The sequence below is a fragment of the Pagrus major genome, chromosome 9, assembly GCF_040436345.1.
Source record: "Pagrus major chromosome 9, Pma_NU_1.0".
NCBI lineage: Eukaryota > Metazoa > Chordata > Actinopteri > Spariformes > Sparidae > Pagrus > Pagrus major.
The window spans coordinates 33,136,237-33,159,586 of NC_133223.1; the positions used below are offsets into that span (position 1 = coordinate 33,136,237).

A 23,350-nucleotide genomic window follows, 5' to 3' on the forward strand; every position below is an offset into this window, starting at 1 on the left:
ATAGGTAGTTGGCCCTGGATTTTGACAGGAACACAGAGTCCTCGTTCCTGGGTGGGCTCGAACCACCATCCTGTCGGTTAACAGCCGAGCGCGCTGGCCGATTGCGCCACATAGACATGCCTTTGCCTTTGCACTTGAACCATCGTGTGTCGTCTTCTCCTGAAATAGGTTCTGCTATGCTCAGACAACATGTACTTTGGATGTAATCAAAGAATCCCCTCCAATTGAATTGTCTTGTAGATTTCTACCAAACCTCACACCAAATGACTCATGTTTGGGGTCAGATGGTTCATTATATGTTCAGGGCTAGAAAGAAATCATCAAGGTCAGAATCAAGCAGATGCAGACTGGTGTTGGGTACCTCTGGAATACAGTCCATCAAAGAATATTCCCAGGAATCAGGATACTGGGCCGATATACAAAAGAGAAGGAAGACAGCGCTGGGATTTGATCCCAGGATCTCCTGTTTACAAGACAGGCACTTTGACCAACTAAGCCACGGCGCCATTACTTTTGATCTTTATAATCAACTTCATGTGATCAATTGGATGAAACCAGATCTCCACTTCACAGACTCACTTTTCAGCTCTAGACCGGCATGTAGTGGTGGAAAAGCCTTGGCCTGTCAGGCCTCTGGAGCCACAAGAATTTCTAGTGAAGTCAAGGGACTTCGTGGCACTGGTTCTTTTGACAAAGGGCCTGCCTAACTTCAAAGTTTAGATAGTTGGTGAGCGCTGGATATTGACAGGAATAAAGAGTCCTCGTCCCAGGGTGGGCTCGAACCACCATCCTCTCGATTAACAGCCGAGCGCGCTGGCCGATTGCGCCACAGAGACGCGCGTTGTCTTTGCACTTGAACAATCAGGTGTCGTCTTCTCCTGAAATAGGTTCTGCTATGCTCAGACATGTACTTTGGATGTAATCAAAAAGTGCCCTCCAATTGAACTGTCTTGTAGATTTCTACCAAACCTACCTGTCAAAACTAATCACCTTTCATTGAGCTGTTGATGTGCTTGCCAAAACAAGGACACAACACAGCTGTTTGTTTTCTTATCAAACATGTCTCTGTTTTTCATTTCCGTGTTGTTTCAGAGGATGTTCTTGATCGGTTGTGTTTTGCTTGAAGTCGCATTGAATGCACTTGAAATAAAAGTGGTTTTAGTCCTTGGCAAACCTTTTTGAAAAAGCCATGAAGGCACCACTGGGATTTGAACCTAGGATCTCCTGTTTACTAGACAGGCACTTTGACCAACTAAGCCATGGCGCCCTCAGTTTTGGTCCTGTCACAGAGTCTTATATGACCCATGTGAAATAGGGTCCCCAGGAATCAGGATACTGGACCGATATACAAAAGAGAAGGAAGGCACCGCTGGGATTCGATCACAGGAGCTCCTGTTTACAAGACAGGCACTTTAACCAGCTAAGCCACGGCACCATTACTTTTGATCTTTATCAACAGTTTCATTTGATCAATTGGATGAAACCGGATCGCCACTTGACAGACTTACTTTTCAGCTCTAGACCGCATGTAGTGGTGGAAAAGCCTTGGCCTGTCAGGCCTCTGGAGCCACAAGAATTATAACAGGAATTTCTAGTTAAGTCTAGGAACTTCATGGCACTGGGTATTTTGACAAATGCCCTGCCTGCCTTCAAAGTTTAGACAGTTGGCGATCTCTGGATTTTGACAGGAACAAAGAGTCCTCGTCTCTGGGTGGGCTCGAACCACCATCCTCTCGGTTAACAGCCGAGCGCGCTGGCCGATTGCGCCACAGAGACACGGCTTTGTTGTCGCACTTGAACCATCGTGTGTCGTCTTCTCTTGAAATAGGTTCTGCTATGTTCAGACAACATGTACTTTGGATGTAATCAAAGAATCCCCTCTAATTGGAGTGATCCCACAGTCTAGTATATTGCTACCAAACCCACCTGTCAAAAGTAATCACCTTCGTCAAGCCAAGGACACAACAGAGCTGTTTGTTTTCTTATCAAACATTTCTCTGTTTTTCCTTTCCGTATTGTTCCAGAGGATATTCTTGATCAGTTGTGTTTTGCTTGAAGTCACATTGAATGCACATGAGAGAAAAGTGGTTTTAGTCTTCGGCAAACCTTTTTGAAAAAGCCATGAAGGCACCGCTGGGATTTGAACCCAGGATCTCCTGTTTACTAGACAGGCACTTTGACCAACTAAGCCACGGCGCCTTCATTCTTAGTCGTCTCGCAGAGTGTTATATGCACCATGGAAACACACCAAATAATTCATGTTTGGGGTCAGATGGTTCATTATATGTTCAGGGCTAGAAAAAATTCATCAAGGTCAGAACCAATCGGAGGCAGACTGGTGTCGGGTGCCTGTGGCATACAGGCCGTCAAAGAATATCCCCAGGAATCAGGATACTGGGCCGATATACAAAAGAGAAGGAAGGCATCGCTGGGATTTGAACCAAGGACCTCCTGTAATGGTGCCACAGCACCATTTCTTTTTTAAATTACCTTGTATGAGAAACAGACCTGGGGATGCAGCAGTTGGCTTTAACTTGAACAAACCGCAAAGACCACAGCTGATGAGCTCATCCGTTCTGTGCCTGAGAGGAAATACGCCTCCATACCAGCAGGTGGCGGTCGACTATATTCATCATTTAGAAAGAAAAACAGGAAGGAAGGACTGCAGATATAAAACCCTTGTTGTGATAATCATTAACTTCTTTTAATTCACTTCTTAAAACCCACTTTTATAGACTTGCTTTTTGTGAAGTCATCCTTCTTAAACTGATTTATCATCTTTCTGTTTTTATTCCTTTTACTGCTCTTTGTCTATTTATCTGTTTTTAATTCCACTCATGTGATGTCTTTTTCTTACCATCCTTGACTGCTTTTATTTATCTCTTCATGTGCATTACTTTTTCTCTCTCTTTTTTGTCTGTTTTATCGCTTTTATTCCTTTTACTTGTAGCAAATCATATTGACTTTTTCTGTTTTTACATTTTCTGTTCTGCCTTCTTGTTTTAACTCACCTTCGACTCATCTTCCTTGTGTTTGGCTCGACTGTTTAGTGTTTATTCTGTAATATTGTCTTCATGTGTTTCCAGCTTTTGCTTGTTTGTGTTTTGCAAACTCTATTTAAAAGGTGCTAAAAACAGCATTTTTTGACACCACTGTCGTTAATATAGCCACTTTAAACCCAGATTATGTTTGATAAAAAACTGTAAATGGTGAAGAGGAGGAGGAGAAAAATAAGAAGAAACTTTACTAAATAGACACTACAGCGACACGCTAAAGAGACTCATGGACTGATTCTCTGAGCTGAACAGCCAATCAGAGTCATTTCTCTCCCCAACCATGGACACAGGAAGTAGGAGGGCTGGCATCATAAAAACCATCAGTTGATTAAAGAAAGTGTGACGTCTGATTGGATCTCACTCTCCCACTCTATATGCAAATAAACACATCAATTTTTACACAAAATTAATGTATAACATTTGCCGAATTTACAACAAGGCCCAAATAACTAAGAATTCATCAGACACAGCATTTCACACATTCATAAAACTGCTCCTACCTCAACAACGCTAAAAATCGAGTGACTTCATAAGGGAGTCTGGGGAATTTCTCCCTTTCTCTGACCTTTAATATGTTGGTGCTCAAGTTTGCCGTCTGCAAATTGTCGCTTTAAGTTATCAAAGCCGATTAAATTAATGAGAAATAAAAAGCTGCAGGCAATCCGGTGCCGGACACATCGCAAACGCTGACCGACGGCCTGGTGTGTCAGAGGCCTTAAGAGCGACCTCAATAAACAGTAGAGCTGCTGTGTATTCCCGGTAGATGAGATTGTGAATCAGGGCGTACATTTGTCATAAGTCACTTATTGTTCACGTTTAGATGAGTGTTATCAGCTGCATTTAAGATCTGAAGCTGTAGATTGTTCTCATCTCTGCTGCAGCCTCGGTTGAAGACGACAGGTTGAATCTTCTCTGGATCAGCTTTAAGGCTGTAACACGATCTCATCCAGAGATGTCACATCCAGTTTCATTATTCAACTGGAATTTTCCAAAGCTGCTGTTCGGTGACGCTCAGAGAGGCTCCAGCAGTCCAGCGTCGTCCAAATTTTCCACCTCGGGCCAGAACAAAAAGGAGGATTTCTCCCAGCGTCGCTAAAAAAACATGAAATCTGAAACCTGACGGCACTTTAAAGCCGGAGGAACATAAATGACGAGCACTGACCCGGTCTCGTTAGACACAACACTAAACACACGCCACACACATGCACTGACACACATACACACTGACTGGAGAGGACACTTAAGTAGGTGTGTGTGCACGTTTGTTATCTTATCTGAGGGTAAAATCTGAAACCTTTTATTTGACAAACATCATCTGAGTGTTGCTAATCTTCCTTGTAAAGAGAGTGTGTGTGTGTGTGTGTGTGTGTGTGTGTGTGTGTGTGTGTGTCTTCCCACTGATATTAGTAAGTGGGAGGAAAAGTACAGCGTGTGTGTTTAGAGGACGATGTTGAACCACCTCTGCTCTCACAACTAACCTGTGTTGTGTGTCTGTGTGTTGAAGGTCACCGTACAGAGTGGTGCCAATGACTGGAGGACAGCTCGCAGGTGAGTTTCAGGGCTACACACACACAAACACACACAAACACACACATACTCGCTAAGAAAGAAAATAAAATTACAATAAATGACATCAAATCAAAGTGTGTAGAGAAAACAGGCATCAATAAGTGTCATTGTTGCCGTGATGACTTGTTATTCTCTTAAACCGCACTGTATAATGAAAGATAAATAAGGTCAGGGTCGTCCCAGCGTGTTAAAAGATGCTGCTGCTAAGTTATAATATGTATACGGCTGCGTTGACTCACAAGATTCATCCGTGAGGTAACAGGCAGGAAAAAAAGCGTTCATAAATGTAAATGTGTTCTTGTTTTGTTGACACATCTTTCAGCCCAGTTGCCAGGATACAATTTTAGCAGTTTTATTTTCTGCACATGTCATGTGCTGCAAAACGTGTCATATCATGTTCATATTAACTGACTGACTTTCATGTTGGGAGGTGGAGGCGGCGGTGGAAACTGTGGCGCATCAACATTCGTAGACGTGACACCACTGTATGTTTTTAAGGAGACTACACTGCATGTTGGCTCGACCTTTAGTTACTTTGCAGATACAACGAACACCTGATGATGCATTATGATATTAACAGGTTCATCTGGAGTATTAATACATAGTCAAACATGAGCTCGACCAGCTGCAGCAGTAAAGTAATGCAGATTCACATTATTAATACAAAATACAAATCAGCCAATAAATTAAGCAGCCCAACATTATCTCCACCTTCACCAGCTGCTAAATGAATGTACATGCAGATATAATGACTGTTTTTAAAGCAGCTATAATCAGTATTTTTATAATAATATGTGAACGTTATGATGATGTGTCAGGTGTCTTTGGTGGAGATGAACCTCCAGGAGTGAATCAGCAGCTCGTCTTATCTTTATGGAGCTGTAGAGTGAGTTTCAGCTCATTGTTTCTCTGTCCGGACACACCAGTGCTGTTCTGTTTCACTCTCAGCGCTCTCATGTGTTGTTTTCCCACCAACATGAGCGGGTCTGCACAGGTTTGTAAAGCCGGGTCAACCCGCTGAAAATCAACTACTGACCCCGTTCCCACTTCCTGCAGGCAAGTCTGTGATTTTTATCTCAGGCGTCACGTTTCACGTCACAAATGCCCCTGAAACAGTTGTAACAGAAGAGAAAACAACAGCAGACCCATTGTGAAACAAGCGTCTGCAGAACGGTGGATAAATTCTTGTGAGTGTCACAGCCCTGCCGACATGAATCGTTTCACTGTCAGAAATTGAGCCATCCAGTCCAATAACACTTGGAAAGACTAGAAGAGCCGCACGATTAAATTATTTTATCCCCTCCAGGTATTTTCATAGCTGGGAAGTCGAGCTTTTTTGGCTTCAGATCACCACTGAGCAGCTTTCATAGGAGATCATAAAACATCCTTAATAGTCCCACCACCGGATGTTTGATAACGCACCATCACGTCACGTAGCAGGATTTAACGTCTTCACCAGGGTCTTACGTTTAGATCAAAGCCGAGCCGAGGTGAGAAAACCCGGGTCTGCTGCAGAGTCAACTGACCCGGGTGTAAATGCTGAGTTCACACGTTCCCATTGTGCACAAAAGCCTGATCTTAGCGGGTTTAAGTGGGATTTTTGACCAGTGGAAAAGGGTTAATAGGCTCATTTTCAGAGATAAAGCTCTAAACTTACACTACAAACAGCAGACAGACACATTTAGAGACAAGCTGCTGAACATAGTGGAGCTGGTGGACTGCAGATAAATGATAATGTTGACTGTCAGATGTTTAAATGATGCAACTGTTTGCCGACAAGTTCAACTTTAAAGGTGATGATATGTAATGTTGTGTTGTTCCTGCTGTCATTGCAGGTTTGAATTAATCTTTTAAATTCACAACCAACTTAAGAAACCTTTATTATCGCTGCAACCAGCAAAACGGACATTATAATAAAAACATGGTAAAGGGAAATCCACCTGAACACACTTTATTTCATGGTCTACACACTCTTTCTCTCTCTCTCTCTCTCACACACACACACACAACTTGGTAAACATCTATAAAAAGCTCTCCTGATCTCACGAGCACCTCATCCAACCATATAACTGTTTTATGGAGACTTAACAGTGGAAGCGCCACAACAAGTCAGCGACCAGGACGACACGAGTGAATCATGAGAGAGAAGCTCTGCGGTGTCACGTCCGTTTCTTTTGTATATTTACTGTTCTGATGAAAGCAAAACTTCCAGCAGCCCTTTAGTTACTGGTGTTCATGCTATTCAGTTATTGATGTTGGATAATACACTGTAATTCACCAGAGAAAGAGGTATTGGGGTTATAAATGAATTTATTAAGGAACATGTTCGTGTATGGACGCACTCGTACCAGAGCGGGAACCCTGGAGGTGTGTTTCCTGTGCAACTTTATAAAGAAAGCAGATAACGTTAGTGGTAGAGAGAAAACAAGAAAACAGAGAGGAGGCAGAAACACAAAGGCGACGCAAGCCACTATGCATACGACTGGTCTATTTGATCGATTCCCAACTCGTCTAAAACTGATAGACGATTGTAGGACAAAGCGTACGATTTTGGACGAGTTGGGATTGAGACTCAAAAATCTACTTTTTTACAAATCGGTCCTTTAATCGATCTATAAAGAAAACTATAACAGCGAGAGGATTCATTCTTTTTGCAGCAGGAATCTAAGATTTGTATCTTCGGCCTAATCATGTTGTACATGTTATGATGATGATGTCACTGCGGTACGAGAAGTTTGGTGCCAATATGAGCGGTGAAAGGGACCAGAAACTGCAGCAAGTGATCCTGTTTGAAATGATTAAAACTGTAATTAAAGCATTAAATCTGTTAATTAAACCTCTTTAAGTTAAACGTGCATGCACATGCAGTAAATGCATGTGAGTCCTTAAAGATCTGAGTGTCAGTGACGATCCAGTCGTCTTAGTCACTCCAGCTGAAGCAGCTTAATTAATCACAGAGTCTGCGGTGACCTCTGACCTCCGTCACAGATGGAATGTGAGCGACACAATGTACAAACCTCGATATCTTCCTTTTTTTTTCCTCTTTACAATTTCTCGTATAGCTGCGAGTTTATTGGCCCGTGCCGGTGAACTTTGCCCACAACAGTGGAGCTTTCAGCCAATGGCGGCGCTCTGTTTGTGTTCCCATGCAGTCAGAGGAGTCTCGTTAACACGTCAAGCTGTCAGCCGGTTCAGATCCAGACGATCCGTCGCAGAGAGCGGAGGGACGGGGGCTCGCTTTATTTATCTCCTCTCTTCTCGCTCTCCTGCCATCTGTTGCTTTGGCCATCTGACGCTCTGATTGGCTTACGTAACTCTGTGTGTATACAGGTCTGTGTGTGTGAGTGTGAGTGTGTGTTTAAGTGTGTGTGTGTGTTGATGCACTTCTGGTTGCTTTTGTGTTTATAATGAAAAATTCTCCTTCAGTGGATTCAAGCTGTTTACAGTGCACACCTCTGTATCTGTGTGTGTGTGTGCAGTCTGTTGACAGTGTGTGTGTGTGTGTGTGTGTGTGTGTGAGTGTGTGTGTGTACTGTATATGTAACACACCCCCCGCCTGCTCTCTCTGCAGATAAAGAGGAACTCTTTCAGAATGTACTGACGCAAGTGGCAGAGCAGTTTTCAAGGTAAGACAGCCGACTGTTTGTTCCTCACTCGTTAGCTGCTAACGAGATTTCATGTGCATATCGTCTCATTTTTGTGTGTTAATTGCTGTAAATCATTTCTCCAGCATCTATTCTCTCTTTTACTTTTGTTCCCTTTTGCAATCAGCTCGATAATTCCTGTGAGTTTTTTTCTCGTTTGCTGAAAAACAACCTTGTTTTTTAGCTTAACGATCATCGAGTTTCTTGTTTTTGCAGCTGATTTTCTGAAGTATTTTTTGAGGACCGCCTCTTCGTATGCGGGAGTATTGTCCTTGAGTCATCGTATACTGGGAGATAAACTGGGTGAACTGGTGCAGTGGTACATAATATCAGATGTGTGGAGGACATTACAGGGCAGGAGTCCAAAGGGGACAAAGCAGCAGGACATTAGACCAAACGATTATACTGTCGCATGAATAATCAGATATGAAGTTGTATAACAAGCTCTGATGAAGTGAAGTGTCAGCAGTCGAATAGAGTAATTACATAAACTAATATGACAGATTATTATTAACGACTGGAGAACAACTGATTGTTTGTCAGTCCAGTGATTTTAGTTTGAGACAGTTAATCCAGGAAACTGCAGATATTTTCATCACTTCATAAATGACCTAAATAGAAGTTGTTCATGAGTTAATGCTCTGATGCAGTTCTGTTGGATTTTACTGAAAGTTTGGTTTGTATGTTCGCAGTATTTCCTAAAAAATACAGTCGAGCAGCACAGGGATGATCTGTTGACCCAGTTGTATGAATATTATAGAAAAGAGTAAAGAGTTTGATCAGTTCTGGTGTCCTTATTTTTAGTTTTTTGGTTTATAAAGTAGATTTATATCAGCGACCATACACAAATGCATAACTCTCAAAAATGAGATAAAAGCTGCTGTGTATCATGTTTGACGACTTGCTAATTGTCTAAGGAAACAATGCAAAATGTGCAAAATGTACTGATGGTGAAATTCTGGGCTATTGCAGATGTTTTACTTTGTTTTTGTTGTTATTTGTGCAGGAAAACGCAGAAATCCTAAAAAAAAAAACCTGAGACAGAATCAGAAATACTGACTGATCCTCGAGGGGACATTGGCATGTTACAGTAGCTCCTTCTAGTTTAGAAATGTGAAAGAAGACAACATTTCATGTCAGATTTTACAAATACAGTTAACAGAAACCAATAAAGGGTACTTCTTGGAGAAAGTCCCCAGACTAAAAAAACGCTCAATTTTGAGAGTTGTTGAGTTAGGAGTAACTTTATAAACTCTGTTAAACACTATCTCTGACAAATACTTTATCATTTATGCCGTCTTGTTAATTCAGCATTAAATGCAAAATATTCAATTGTTTGTTTCCATGTAAAAAGTGTCAGTTTGTCGCAGCATCGCTGTACCAGCCTGTCTGCTGCCCTGCCAACATTTAGCAGCTGTTTGAACACACTGTTTCAACTGATTTCACCATTTACACAGAAATATCACATTATAGAGAGATTTTAATAAAATATGAATGGAGGCGTTTTATAAAAAACTTGTGAATATACTGTCATGAAATAAATATACAAGAACAAAACATTTAAAAATGGGAGCTGATAGAGATACATGTCAAAATCAGAAGAAGACTCGGAGGCAGTGTCTTTTAAATGATTTAATAAATCAAGTTAAACCTTAAAGACAAACTGTGACGCGCTGCAGCATCGAGCCTTCGTCAGGGAGTCGGTCAGTCGACAAGACGGTTTATTGTTGTTACAGTCTTTATTAACTCGTCTCTTCCTTTGTGTCTGCAGGGCGTTCAAGATCAACGAGCTGAAGACCGAGGTCACCAACCGTCTCGCCATGTTGGAGAAAAGAGTCGAGCGTAAGTCTGTCTCCATCAGTAATCAGATTACTGTTCACTCTTTAAACCTGCAGAGGAGGTCTTTTATTAAGAGCTGCTCGGACTGATGAGTGTCCGTCAGAGATAGCTGCGTATCTTCAGAGCACGCTGTCACAGTTCGTCAGGCTGATTAGATTAAAGCTGCACAGGTGATGTGGTCTGCTCACCCACCTGCAGACGCTCATGACCTCCAGCTGTGACTGAACAGAGAGGAATGTGTCGTCGTCACCTTCCACCTTATACAACATCGTCCCGGGGTCGTGATCCTCCTCAGCTGACCCTTATCAGCTTTAGTTTTATTAACTGTGAGGAGGAAGTTCCTCTGAGGCTGCAGAGCTGCTTCACGACACTGCTGCGGTTCACCTGATCCGTCTGAAGGCATGTCGGCCCTCAGTAAACTGCAGCTGTGTCGAGATAAACGGCAGCTATAAAATACGATCAATAAAACTGGTGTTTTTTTTATAATATAGGTCTCGGTGTTCTCAGCTGTTCACCCACAGGAACATTTAATCAGTTATCGTTTATGCAATCATTACATCCTTCCCGGTAATTCAAGATAAAGGTCAAGTTGAACATGGAGACTGTTCAACCATTGAACTAGTAACCACAATCTCACCAAACACCTTCTCTGACAGTCTCTCAATTAGTTGAGCCTCCTTGTGAATTTGGCATTTAACGCAATACATTGTTTCCGTTCCTGTTAAAAGTGTTGGTTTGTCGCAGCTTAAGTTTGTCTTTTAGTCATTTGGTAGCTGTTTGAACACACTGTTTCAACTGATTTCACCTTTTTTAAACATGTTATTGACGCTAAACATGTTAAATTTTACAAATACAGTAAACAGTAACCAATATAGGCTACGTCTTGGAGAAAGTCACCAGACTCCCTTTAAAAATCACTCAATTTAGTGAGTTGTTGCGTTAGGAGAAATGTTTCAAACATTATGAAAAACTCTCTGACAAATTCTAAATCACCGGTGCCTTCTTCTAAATTCAGCATTAAATTTTATATAATTAGTCTTTTTTTTCCTTGTAAAATTAGTTTGTTTGTCGCAGCTACAGCTCGTTTGACCTGTCAACATTTAGCAGCTGTTTGAACACACTGTTTGACCGTTTACGCTCAATTTATGAAAGAAGACAACATTTTATTGACGCTAAACATTTTAGCAAATACAGTAAACAGTAACCAATATCGACTACTTCTTGGAGAAAGTCTCCAGACTCCCAAAATCGCTACAACGCAGGTTAATGTCTGAACGGGCTGGTGTGTCGTCGCTTCTACAGACGAACCAACAGGAAGCTGAACGAACACATGAAGAGCCTCGTTAGTCCGTCCGTCTGCTGGGGGATTGTGATGTGACATGACATGCCGCTGGTGTTTCCTGTGACAGCTCACCGTGTGTAGGTGTGATGCATGGTGTGATAGAAGGGCCCACGCACATGTGATGTGTGTCAAGGTGTTTCTTCATGTGTGTGTAGGTGTTTCTACATGTGTGTGTGTGTGTGTGTGTGTGTTTCTACATGTGTGTGTGCGCTGTGCGTTAACAAACACCAGATCGTGTCGACCGTGTTGCAGCTCCGTGTGTTCCTCTCTGACTACGTGTGTGTGTGCGTGTGTGTGTGTGTGTGTGTGCGTCTCCACGTTTCATAATAGCCCCCTCGTGCACTGACCCTTTCGGTCGCCATGACAACACGACCCGAGTTTGCTTCGGTCACCATGGCGATTTCCCCGACTCTATTGTATGCAGCTTTTCTTTCGCAGCGAGTTGAAGGTGAACGGATCAACAGGTTGTGACAAAGCTGCTCGACTGGAGCTGAACAAACAGGAAACACAGCGACGTTTAATAAATCATCACTTTAATTATTATGCGGATGATTTAAAAAGCTTTGAATGTGCTCCGTTGTGAATTGAGAGACTGAAAACTGAAAGACTTTTTTGTACATTTTCTAAGTTTTTTTTTCTTATTTATTTTAACGTGAGCTGTAAATTTAATAATCTTTAATCATTTAAAAATAGCTTTACTGTCTCATCCTGGTACATTTTCGAATAACCCCAGAAAATCTGAGGACTCGTTCACCTCAGCTGACACTTTACAGATTACAGCAGATTACAATTTGTGCTCATTACACTTTTTTAAATAAAAGGATGTTGTTCTTGCTCCTTCCTGTTTCCCCTCACGGGACCTTATTGATCAAACCTTTGTCTGGTAGTGATGAAGAGAGACAGCTTTAACACAAAACTACAGGAGGTTTGACTTTAATACAACAAACTGACAAACATCATCTGTGTGATTCATGACACAATTCAAACAGGATCAATAAATCATTTGTCTCTGTTCGTTCACTACCAGACAAAGGTTTTATGTAATAAGGTCCATGAGGGAAACAGGAAGGGGCGGGACTTCAGCTCTGTATTATAGTTTCTAAACTCAACAGCACACAGTATTAAAAATAAAATCTGATAAAAAAACATCACAGACATGATTTTCTGCTGTGAGAATATGAATCAGCTGTTGTTCTTAGTACTAAAATAAACATTAAAACACAGTGATCATGACCAAAATAATCGTGCACTGACTTTAGATGATGATATTAGAAGATATATTTCCAGTAACTATAATAATCCAGATTATATTTTGCCTCCTGCAGTGGATCTAAACTGGATAATCTCCAGGACAGAATCCACTTGTTGAACACTGATGTGAGGATTTCTCTGCTCGCCTCCTGCAGCAGATTCACTGTACAGTAGTAGTTTGAGTCTGACGCACAGACACTTCACACAAGCATGCCAATTGCCTGGATACCTGGTCGCTACGGCAACCGCGTGGCGCCCACACAGATCTCCATCCTCTCATCACTTCGGTCGCCATGGTCACCTGTTTTTAGTGGGAGCTGGAGTGTTGTCGGGGGCAACCTTTTCTCAGTTTCAGGAGGACGAGGAGGACGGATGAGAGAGACCAGGTTCTGACAGCGGCTGAGGTCCGCTGAGGCGACCAATCAGACGACACGCAGCTGACCGGCGGCCACCTCCTCCGCCCGCCGGCCCCCGTCTCCACCTCCCGCCGCGTTGTCTTCAGTCTCTCCTCGTTCATTCAAACCAGTGCTTCTCAAACTTTGTCTGCCATGACAGTGTCATCTCTGACAGGACCAGGTGTTGATGGGTTGTGTGTGTGTCTGCAGTGGAGGGGATGAAGGTGGTGGAGATCGAGAAATGTCGCAACGACATCAAGAAGCTCCGCGAGGAGATGGCGTCCAGAAACAACAGGTGACAGCGACAAACACTGAGTCTGCCTGATGTCAGAGACCAGATCCACTCTGGTAGTGTAGTTGTTTCTCGTGCTAACAGCAGCTAACCGGCTAATTCTGCTCGCAGTTGTTCAGCTTGCTTGAGAGAGGCAGCGGACGTGTGATTGGCTGAAAGAGGAAAGAGGCGGTGACGTCTCTGAGATTATAAAGTTTTAAATTTACAAGAAAAAAACTCAGATATTACCTGAGATTATAGACCTCCAAAAGAAAAGTCATAAATGTTCGAGGCAAAATCACAAATTTATGAGAAAAAAACTCGTCCAAGATTATAAAGTTTTACATTTCTGAGAAAAAAAATTACAAATTTATCAACAAAAAAAAAAAAACCCTCAGATTTCTATCTATTATTCTTTATTATCAGGTCCTGAACGTTCGAAAAAGTCAGAAATTTAAAAGGAAAAAAACAAAATCTGTGAGTAAAAACCTTTGATAATATCTGAGATTACAAATAAAAAATTCACAAGAAAGAAATCACAAATTTACAAGAAGTGAAACGGGGATATTGTCTGAGATTATTTATACATTTACGAGAAAAAAAAATCACAAATTAATAAGAAAAATCCTCAGATATTCTCTGAGAGAAAAAATTATACATTTATGAGAAAGAAACAAAACTCAGATAATCTCTGAGATTATTAATCACAAGAAAAAAATTCTACATTTTGTCGTGAAAAGTGGCTTGAAATAAAAAGTGTTATTGGAAAAAATGACATAAAATGAAAAAAGAAAATTAAAGTTTGAAATAAAAATGAAATAAATACGTTACAAAAATAAGAAATATGGAAAAACATTTTACTCTGAGTTGTGTTTTAACAGTTTAACAATCATTAGTTTCATAATCATTTAATATTGAACACTTTGACAGAGTCGTCTCCGTCTGTGTATTTTTGTTTTTTGTGACGGACATTATAATAATATATAAAATAATATTTATCCTCGTAGATTAAAGCTGTTTTATTTATTTGTCAGTAACTTCCTGGAGGACAATAAGAAGCTGACTCCTCGCAGAGACGTTCCCTCGTACCCAAAGGTAAGAATCCACCTCACGCTGTGTTTCTGTCGGACAGGTGAGTCTGATGATGTCACACAGGTGTCTCCACTGTGCTTCCACCTGGACGTTAAGTCAAATAACCAGATGTGATCATTAATACGTCTGATGTCCTGAAAACACAGTGGAGATGTTGTGAAAATGTGACTGACCAGCTAACAACAGTTAGTCAGTCAACACTGTTGTGTTACAGACACACACTCACACACAGACAGCTGAGCTCCTTCACTGACGCTCGTCACACATTTAACAACTGAACACAGTTTAAACATCTAGAAGAAATTTCTGTCTGTGGTGAGAAACATACGACGATGTAACAGAGACGTTGTAGGTAAAAAAGATTGAGCAGAGAGAGCAGAGCTATTCTGAGAAAGACTCAACAAAAATAAATAAACTTGGATATTCTCTGGGATTATAAAGTCATACATTTAAAGGAGAAATTAAGAATCTGCGAGAAAAATAACTTGATTTCAACTCAAGAAAAAAACACAAAACTACAAGAAAAAACTTAGATAATGTCTGAGATTATCAAACCATCGATCACCAGAAGAAAAAAAACATATTTATGAGAAAACAAAACAGATTTTCTCAGAGATTAAAAAGTTATAAAATAAATTTAAAAAAAAGACATTTATGGGAAACAGACTCAGATAATCCCTGAGATTAAAAAAATATCAAATAAAAAACCCTCAAATTTATGAAAACAAGACTCAGATCCTAAACTTCTGTGAAAAAATCCCAAATTTACAAGAAATAATTTATGATAATAGTTTTTTCTGGTAAATTCTCCACTTTAATCTGTGAAATGTTGAGTTGTCTCTCAGAATATCTTCCCTCCCTGACGCTGTCGTTCAAAAACATTATTTATTTATTTATTTTACTCACATTGACACGAATCTGCCGTCAGAGACACGACAGTCAAACAGTTAATCTGCATGAACGTGACAGTAGGTGTGTGTAGAGAGGTGTAGGTGTGTGTAGAGGCGTATAGGTGTGTGTACAGGTGTGTGTAGAGGCGTATAGGTGTGTGTAGCCCCGAGCCCGGTGGCGCAGGTGAACAGGGTTAACCGGGAGCTCTGTTGCCTGCAGTACATGCTGTCAGAACACACCATAGACGCCCTCAAAAAACCCGCCTTCGACGTCTGGCTGTGGGAGGCCAACGAGGTAAGACTGAGAGCTGAACCCGTCTCACCCCCCTCTCCTCCCCCTGTGTGTGTGTGTGTGTGTGTGTGTGTGTGTGTGTGTGTGTGTGTGTGTGTGTGTGTGTGTGTGTAGTACCACCTGTCTAAGGAGACAGTAGAAGCTCTTAGATTGCCAACATTCGATGCTTGGCAGTGGGAACCCAACGAGGTGAGACTCTGACCTGATTATTAATCCTCATTCATCTCTGGCTCTGACCGTCACCGTCTGGATCATAACTGTTAATTATTACCGATTAATCAACTGACGATGACCTTGTTAATCAGCGTGTTATCAATAGTTTCCTCTTTGTTTGTGATTATGTCATTAAGTAATAACCAGAAGTCTTTGATTGAAGTAGGAAATAGATAAACGTGTCGTTAAGTATCAGCTGCCTGAAGTTACCTGCGCTAAACTGATCGATGGCGGCCATTTTGGCTCTTCATACACAGCTGCACACGATAAGGTTGAAATAATTACTCACTGATTTTATCGGACTCGCGATGAACAGTTTCAAAACAGATGTGATGCTGCAGAATCACAAATATCATCAGTTTTATTCACCACATTCTTCTGCCTACATTACCCACAATGCAACTCAACGCCAATCAGTTCAGCCAAGGCCTGTAAACACACTGTGATCACACTAATTTAATAATAAAACATGAGATTTAAAAACAAACTAACTAAAAATGCTGCTATTTTTAGATTAAACTGATGTTTTATTTCGATATTTCATTTCCGTTTTCACTTGTCAGATTTGTGTTTTCTCTGTTTGATGGAAAACGCAAACAAAACATCGTTCACAGGCAGCAACACATTCACTGCAGTAATAATCAGACGCAGCTCGACCTCACAGCTCGTATCCATCAGTGTTTTCATGCTAAGTGCGTGTTAGACAGCTCAGAAAAACACTGTTATTAAAGCTGTTACAGAAAAAACATCACGACTGATCTGTGGCCGTTCGTCCCTCCAGATGTTGAGCTGTCTGGAACACATGTATCACGACCTGGGCCTCGTCAAAGACTTCAACATCAACCCCATCACGCTCAAGAGATGGCTGGTGAGAGCACGAAACATCAGTCACAGAGCTGCACGCCTCGACTCTCAGTGATTTAATCTGCAGTCTGATGAGAAACGTTTGCAGACGGGCGAGAAAAAAGAGGAAACGATGAGAGGAGGAAGTTGTTTTTTCATAACGCTGATAAAGTTGAAATGTGGAGAATAAAGTTGAAACAGACGCACGATCTCCTCAAAGTCCTCATACTGACGACTCAGTAACGTCTCAAAAGGTCGTCTTCATTCTCCACATTTCGTCTTTTTTCTTGACATTTTGCCTTTTTTCTTGAAGTACGCGATGAAAACAAACCTCCCTCCTCTCACCTTTCGCTCCACCGGCCCTGATACTCTTCCACATAAACTCACGCTGTCTCTGTCTTTCTCTCTGTGCAGCTTTGTATTCACGACAACTACAAGAACAATCCCTTCCACAACTTCCGTCACTGTTTCTGCGTCACTCAGATGATGTACAGCATGATCTGCCTCTGCAGCCTGCAGGTAAACACCTGCACACACCTGAGAGCAGTGGAGAAGACAACGCTGACACGCTGCAGGTTCATCTCTGGGCCTGTGCATTGATCCAGTTATGTTAACGTGACTCTGAAAGGTCATCGTGTTGAGATGTTTAAATGTCGTGACATTTAATAGTCAGCTTATAGATCAGAAACACATCAGACCCAGTTAGAAAACCCAGAAGACCTTTATGGTGCTGACGGTGAGTCCTCATCCAGCAGCAGCTCTAATACGATTTAAGATTTGTGGATATGAGATTCTGCAGAGTGAAGAGGTCAATAACATGTTATTATGTTATTGAAGCAATCAGTGTTATCAATAATGGATGTAGTGAAGTCCGTCTGGTTTATGGTGGAGGTGGAGCAGGAGCAGGAGCAGGAAGAGGAGGAGGAGGAGGAGGAGGAGGAGGAGGAGGAGGAGCAGGAAGAGGAGGAGGAGGAGGAGGAGGAGCAGGAAGAGGAGGAGGAGGAGGAGGAGGAGGAGGAGGAGGAGGAGGTGAGGTGGAGGAAGAGGAAAAGGAAAACAGGGGTTTCCTCTCCTTCCTCCTCTTTTCTTCTTCTTCTTCTTCTTCTTCTCCTCGTCTCTCCTCCCTGCCGTCTTATTCTCTGGAGGTGTGATAGTCACAGGACTGGTGACTGGTTATGAATCTGGACGTGATGTCAGATGATTCATGGATTCATTAATATAAATGTGTGTTTGTGTGTTTCAGGAAAAGTTCACTCAGGTCGACGTTTTGATTCTCATGACTGCTGCTGTGTGTCACGACCTCGATCACCCCGGATTCAACAACACGTAAGACGTCCCTCCTCATCCCTCCTCGTCCCTCCTCGTCCCTCCTCGTCCCTCTTCATCCCTCCTCGTCCCTCCTCGTCCCTCCTCGTCCCTCTTCGTCCCTCTTCGTCCCTCCTCGTCCCTCCTCGTCCCTCCTCGTCCCTCTTCGTCCCTCCTCGTCCCTCCTCGTCCCTCCTCATCCCTCCTCGTCCCTCCTCATCCCTCCTCGTCCCTCCTCATCCCTCCTCATCCCTCTGTGTCCCTCCTCATCCCTCTGCGTCCCTCCTCTTCCCTCCTCGTCCTTTCTCCTCTTTCCTCGTTTCCTTTTTGGTTTTCTTCTCTCCTCCCTCTCTTCCCTGTGCTTCGTCTCTCTGTTGTCTCTCCTCCTCTTCTTTCTTCCTCGTCCCTCCTCATCCCTCCTCGTCCCTCCTTGTCCCTCCTCGTCCCTCCTCATCCTCTCTCCTCGTTTGCTTTTTGCTTTTCTTCTCTCCTCCTCTCGTTCCCTTCATCTCCTCCCTCTCTTCCCTGTGCTTCGTCTCTCTGTTGTCTCTCCTCCTCTTCTTTCTTCCTCGTCTCCTTCTCGTCTTGTCTTTGTCCTGTTGTCTTTGTGTCTTTCTCATCCTTCTCTCTCTCTCTCAGGTATCAGATCAACGCCAGAACCGAGCTGGCGGTTCGTTACAACGACATCTCTCCTCTGGAGAATCATCACTGTGCCGTGGCCTTCCAGATCTTCTCTCAGCCCGACTGCAACATCTTCTCCAACTTCGACCCCGAGGCCTTCAAACAGATACGACAGGAACCATCACGCTGATCCTGGCCACAGACATGGCGCGACACGGCGAGATCCTCGACTCCTTCAAACAGAAGGTCGACAGCTTCGACTACACGGACGAGGAGCACGTCACCTGTGTGAGACACCTGGTTCTGGTTCTGATTTATTTACAGGAAGTTAAACCGAGACAGCGCTCAGTGACGGAGGAAGTGTTCAGATCCTTGTCTCTGTGTTTATGTTTGATATTTTATGTTAAGTTAACATTTATATATTTAATGTGTGATTTATTTAGTTATGGTGACAATTAAACATCAAATTAAATATTTATTTATTTATTTATTCTTTTATGTAGGCATTTTATTATAAACTTATATATTATTCAGCATTAAGTTAAATCATTATTAATTAATTTATTTAAACATATAATAATTATAATTTCGTACATTTATTTAAGCAGTTTATTATAAAATAAATATTTAGCATCAAACTAAATAATTATTTATTCATTCATTTATTTAAGCATTTTATTATAATTGGTTTAATTGTTTAAGCATTTAATTATTCAATTATTTATGTATTTATATATTTAGTTTTTTCCAAACATCCCGCTGATAAAAGCCAGAAGTTGTTGGGTTTTTTTGATCAGTGTGAAACGTTGTGTCTGTAGTTAAGTACAGTTTGAGTTACTTGTTCTGTACTCGAGTATTTATATTTATACTTTAGTTTTTAAATGTGTTAAAATGAGCCGCACACGCAGAGTTTATTCTTAATTAGCTTTAAAATCGTCCTCGTAGCAGCAGCAGGATTCATTCAAGATAAACCTGATTTAATGTCACCACAGCAGGTTTCCTCCTCATTAATCTTTGTGTTCACTGTAATAACGCTCTGCTCATGGTGACCTCTGACCTCTGACCTCTGACCCTGTGCAGCTGAAGATGGTGCTCATCAAGTGCTGCGACATCTCCAACGAGGTGCGACCGATGGAGGTGGCCGAGCCGTGGGTCGACTGCCTGCTGGAGGAGTACTTCATGCAGGTGGGTCCAAAATACTGTGTGTTTAAATTCTACTGCGTTTAACTCGTGTTGTTTATTTATGTTGACAATTCAAATTGTCATCCTGAGTGTCGATACTGGGACTTTAATACACTCAAAAATATATTTTAATTACGTTTATCTGTCATTCAGTGAACTCAGTCTGATTAAATTATGAGTTTATTCAATTAATACAAACTTCTACATGAACATACTGTGTTTTTAGGTGTTTATTATTCAAGTATTGTAGATAAAATTAATGAATTTTGTGTATTTTGCTTTATTCTGTACACACAATATCTACTTCCTGTCTGTCCGTCCTGTAAAAGGATCCATCCTCTGTCGCTCTTCTTGAATCTTCTGCCATTCTCCTCCATTTAAAGTTTTTTTGGGGGAAGTTTTAGTTGATTTCTTTTTTGTTTTTAAGCAGAAAAAGCCTCTGAAACTTTTACATTTGGACCAAAAACTACAACAAAGTAAAATAAAAAATATCTTTTAGTGTAGCTGAGGGGAGGGGGAACCTGTTGCACCAGTTTTATACAAGATAAGATAATTTACTTGCTATTAGTCACACAACGGGGACATTTGCATTGTTACAGCAGCAAAAAACACATATATGATAATAATAAAGTACAAAAACAGTAAGAGCAACATAAAGAGCTGCGGCGGGCCCACTGTGCAGAACTTAATATCTTTTTATGTTAAACTTAATGTCAGAGTCCGTCTGGATCTGGACTGATTGGATTAGATTGAGATCACCTGTCGTTCAGGTGAGCAGACTGACTCTGATTAATGATTCTGAGCAGCTTGTGTCGTTTCTCTCACAGCCAATCAGGTGTGATGATGCCCTTTAGTGAAGCTACACACACCAGGTCAGTCTGATCCTCTGACAGAAACGCTGCTCTGTTCGGACTCTGGTCACATTTCTCTGCTGTCTTTTGTTTTCAGCATCAAAAGTCACCTTTCAGCTCGCTCACCTGCATCACAGTCGAGTTAATCTGTGCAGAGCGTCGCTGCCTCTCGACAGCCTGACGCCTGCAGGTTTTCTTGTTGTCTGTCTCATGTCTGAGCTCCTCCACACACCTTCAGTTTGTCCCATTTCATTTCATCTGGGGACTAAAGAGGCGGGAAAAGAAGTTTATTGACTGGGGTCGCTCAGTTGTAGTTCAAAAATAAGCATTTTTTCAAAATCGTCTTATAAGATCGACAGCTCTGGAACAGCCACTAAAGTTTTGTCCACACTAATACGGATATTTGGCAAGATTTTCCTGTACGTTTTGGATCCTCGTCCACAAGCAAGAAACCTTTTCGTTCACTCAAAACCGTGAATCAAAAAAATCTGTGTTCATGCCAGAAAAAGAAGCTCAGAGTGGGCGGTACCGACTGTAACAGAGCAGAAACTAAACAAGACTAACTGTAACTAACCTGCTTGTTGGCCACAGCCCAGAGAGACCGGAGGACACCAAACTGAGAAACAAGGGTTACAATAATGATATAATAAATGGTAATGATCAAAATCAAGTAGAAACACTGAAAGCGTCGGTCAAGTCAGACTGAATCTGTGGTTTTTAGTTTCTCTGTTCTGTGTGTGGCGCTCAGAGCGACAGGGAGAAGGCTGAAGGACTTCCTGTGGCTCCGTTCATGGACAGAGAAAAGGTCACCAAGCCGACGGCTCAGATCGGCTTCATCAAGTTCGTCCTCATCCCGATGTTTGAGACCGTGATGAAGGTGAGCGAGCAGGACGTGAGGATGGAGGTCACGTCAAAACGACTCGAGCTTCGTTCTATATGTTGTCGAGTTGTGTGCTTACATCATCAGATGTTTCCAACATCCATACTCAAAAACCTTTTAACATTCATATATTTAGTGTGTCATCTTGTTTGTTATTTATTTATGGTGACAATTAAGGCCCTTGAAACCCTCCATACCACTTTGTACCCACTCCCAGTGAAAACTAAAGCAGATGTCAGTGGGTGTTTTACAAATGCACCAAGACAGCAATGAAATAAAGTTATTTAAAGAATAAAAGATAAATGATAAAAGATTAAAATGTAATTATGAAATACTGCACGTGAAGTGATTATAATTTAAAAAATAATAAAGTGAATGCTGATGATAAACTTCCCTGCTTGATTTCCTTCGCCTTTATGCTAAAAATCCCACAATGCATTGTGTTGAATTTTATAGAAATTAACATTTGTGTGACTCGACAGCTGTCAGTGACGATTCAAGTGTCAGAAATCTGTTCACTGCTCACTAAAGACTGACTTTGACAACCACACGGCTGCTTTGAAGCTATGAAGTTATATAACACAAAGTAATGAGTGTGTGTGTGTGTGTGTGTGTGTGCGTGTCCCAGCTGTTCCCACAGATCGAGGAGGCGATGGTGCAGCCACTCAGAGAGTCGAGAGACCGATACGAGGAGCTCAAACAGATCGATGACGCCATGAACGAGGTTGGAGGATTTTCTCTGAGTGTGTGTGGAGGCTGTTAGTTTGTCCTTGATGCCTCCGGGCGACTGTCGCTGCTGACACGTGCGTAATGTTCCTCCAGGTGCAGAAGAAGAAGAGCGAGAACTTGACCATGGGAGGGAAGAAGAAGTAAAAAAAGGTTTTGAAAAGGTACGAAGCAGCAGAAAGTCCTGAACGTCCTCGGACCAACAGGTTTTATATCAGCTGTGTGTGTGTGTGTGTGTTTCAGCAGCTGTGAGCGTGGAGCACCAGAGTAGTGAAGTGGCGTGAAGTTGTCAGACATGTTGGTCCGTGACGGGCTGAAGAAGAAGAAGAGCGGGACAGGAAGTGGATCTGTGATGTCACAGTGACGTGACGTGACGGAGCGGTTCGAGGCAGCGTTACAGACTTCTGACGGACCGGAGGAGGAGGAGCAGACGGACGACCCGACGGACGACCCAAAGCCTTTTTCAGGAAATGTCAACATTTGTACAGCACAGACTACTTCAGTGAACAATATTTAGATACATATCTTCTTGTTTTTTATTTGAAATGTGTTGTTTTTTACAGATTGTACAGATTTTTAGTGACTTTTGTTCTTTCATATTAAAAAAATAAAAAGATTACTTTAATTATAAAAAGCCTGTCTCTGATTATTACTGCTGAATGAAGGATTGAAGTACTTTTACTCCACAAATTATACAAATATAAATACTATATGAACATAATTATGGCTGAGTTACAAGTCATTTTTAAGGTAATTATTCTCTAATTAATTAATTATAGATTTCTTCAGTACGCTCCTTTAAAATGATCTTAAAGCTGCAAATAAACATAATCCATATTTTTATGTTAACTAAGGGTTTAACAACCCAGAAGTCAGTGAAGATGTGTTAAAATATGACTTTGGTAAAAGGCAAAGTCTCTTATATGAAGAGTACTCGAGTAAAAGTCTTTAAGTATCTGTTATTAAATGTACTTCAGTATCAAAGTAAAAGTAAACTATACATATTTACATGTATGTTTATACTGTGTACTATGACGGACGGTTATCTGATCCAGTGTTTGATTTTGTAATCGAATTACTGATAAAAT

At 41.6% G+C, this 23,350-nt stretch overlaps 1 protein-coding gene and 5 non-coding genes across 6 annotated transcripts in view; 1 reads left to right on the forward strand and 5 right to left on the reverse strand.

The window, feature by feature from the left end:
- The window catches only part of pde9aa (phosphodiesterase 9aa), a 52,487-nt gene extending 29,591 nt beyond the window's left edge, over positions 1–22,896 (forward strand). The window contains 16 exon segments of the mRNA XM_073474107.1: positions 4,561–4,604; positions 8,197–8,251; positions 10,041–10,111; positions 13,307–13,391; positions 14,402–14,462; positions 15,756–15,830; positions 16,636–16,722; positions 17,112–17,216; positions 17,941–18,023; positions 18,642–18,793; positions 18,796–18,911; positions 19,704–19,808; positions 21,405–21,533; positions 22,165–22,260; positions 22,359–22,426; positions 22,509–22,896. Of these exon segments, the coding sequence (XP_073330208.1) occupies positions 4,561–4,604; positions 8,197–8,251; positions 10,041–10,111; positions 13,307–13,391; positions 14,402–14,462; positions 15,756–15,830; positions 16,636–16,722; positions 17,112–17,216; positions 17,941–18,023; positions 18,642–18,793; positions 18,796–18,911; positions 19,704–19,808; positions 21,405–21,533; positions 22,165–22,260; positions 22,359–22,409 (1,315 nt within the window). The 3' untranslated portion in view covers positions 22,410–22,426; positions 22,509–22,896.
- Positions 433–506, reverse strand: trnat-ugu (transfer RNA threonine (anticodon UGU)). Its single transcript has one exon. It is a non-coding gene; the product is annotated as a tRNA-Thr (tRNA).
- Positions 763–836, reverse strand: trnan-guu (transfer RNA asparagine (anticodon GUU)). Its single transcript has one exon. It is a non-coding gene; the product is annotated as a tRNA-Asn (tRNA).
- On the reverse strand, positions 1,194–1,267 carry trnat-agu (transfer RNA threonine (anticodon AGU)). Its single transcript has one exon. It is a non-coding gene; the product is annotated as a tRNA-Thr (tRNA).
- On the reverse strand, positions 1,703–1,776 carry trnan-guu (transfer RNA asparagine (anticodon GUU)). Its single transcript has one exon. It is a non-coding gene; the product is annotated as a tRNA-Asn (tRNA).
- trnat-agu (transfer RNA threonine (anticodon AGU)) lies at positions 2,126–2,199 on the reverse strand. The gene has a single exon. It is a non-coding gene; the product is annotated as a tRNA-Thr (tRNA).
- Positions 22,897–23,350: the final 454 nt, after the last annotated feature.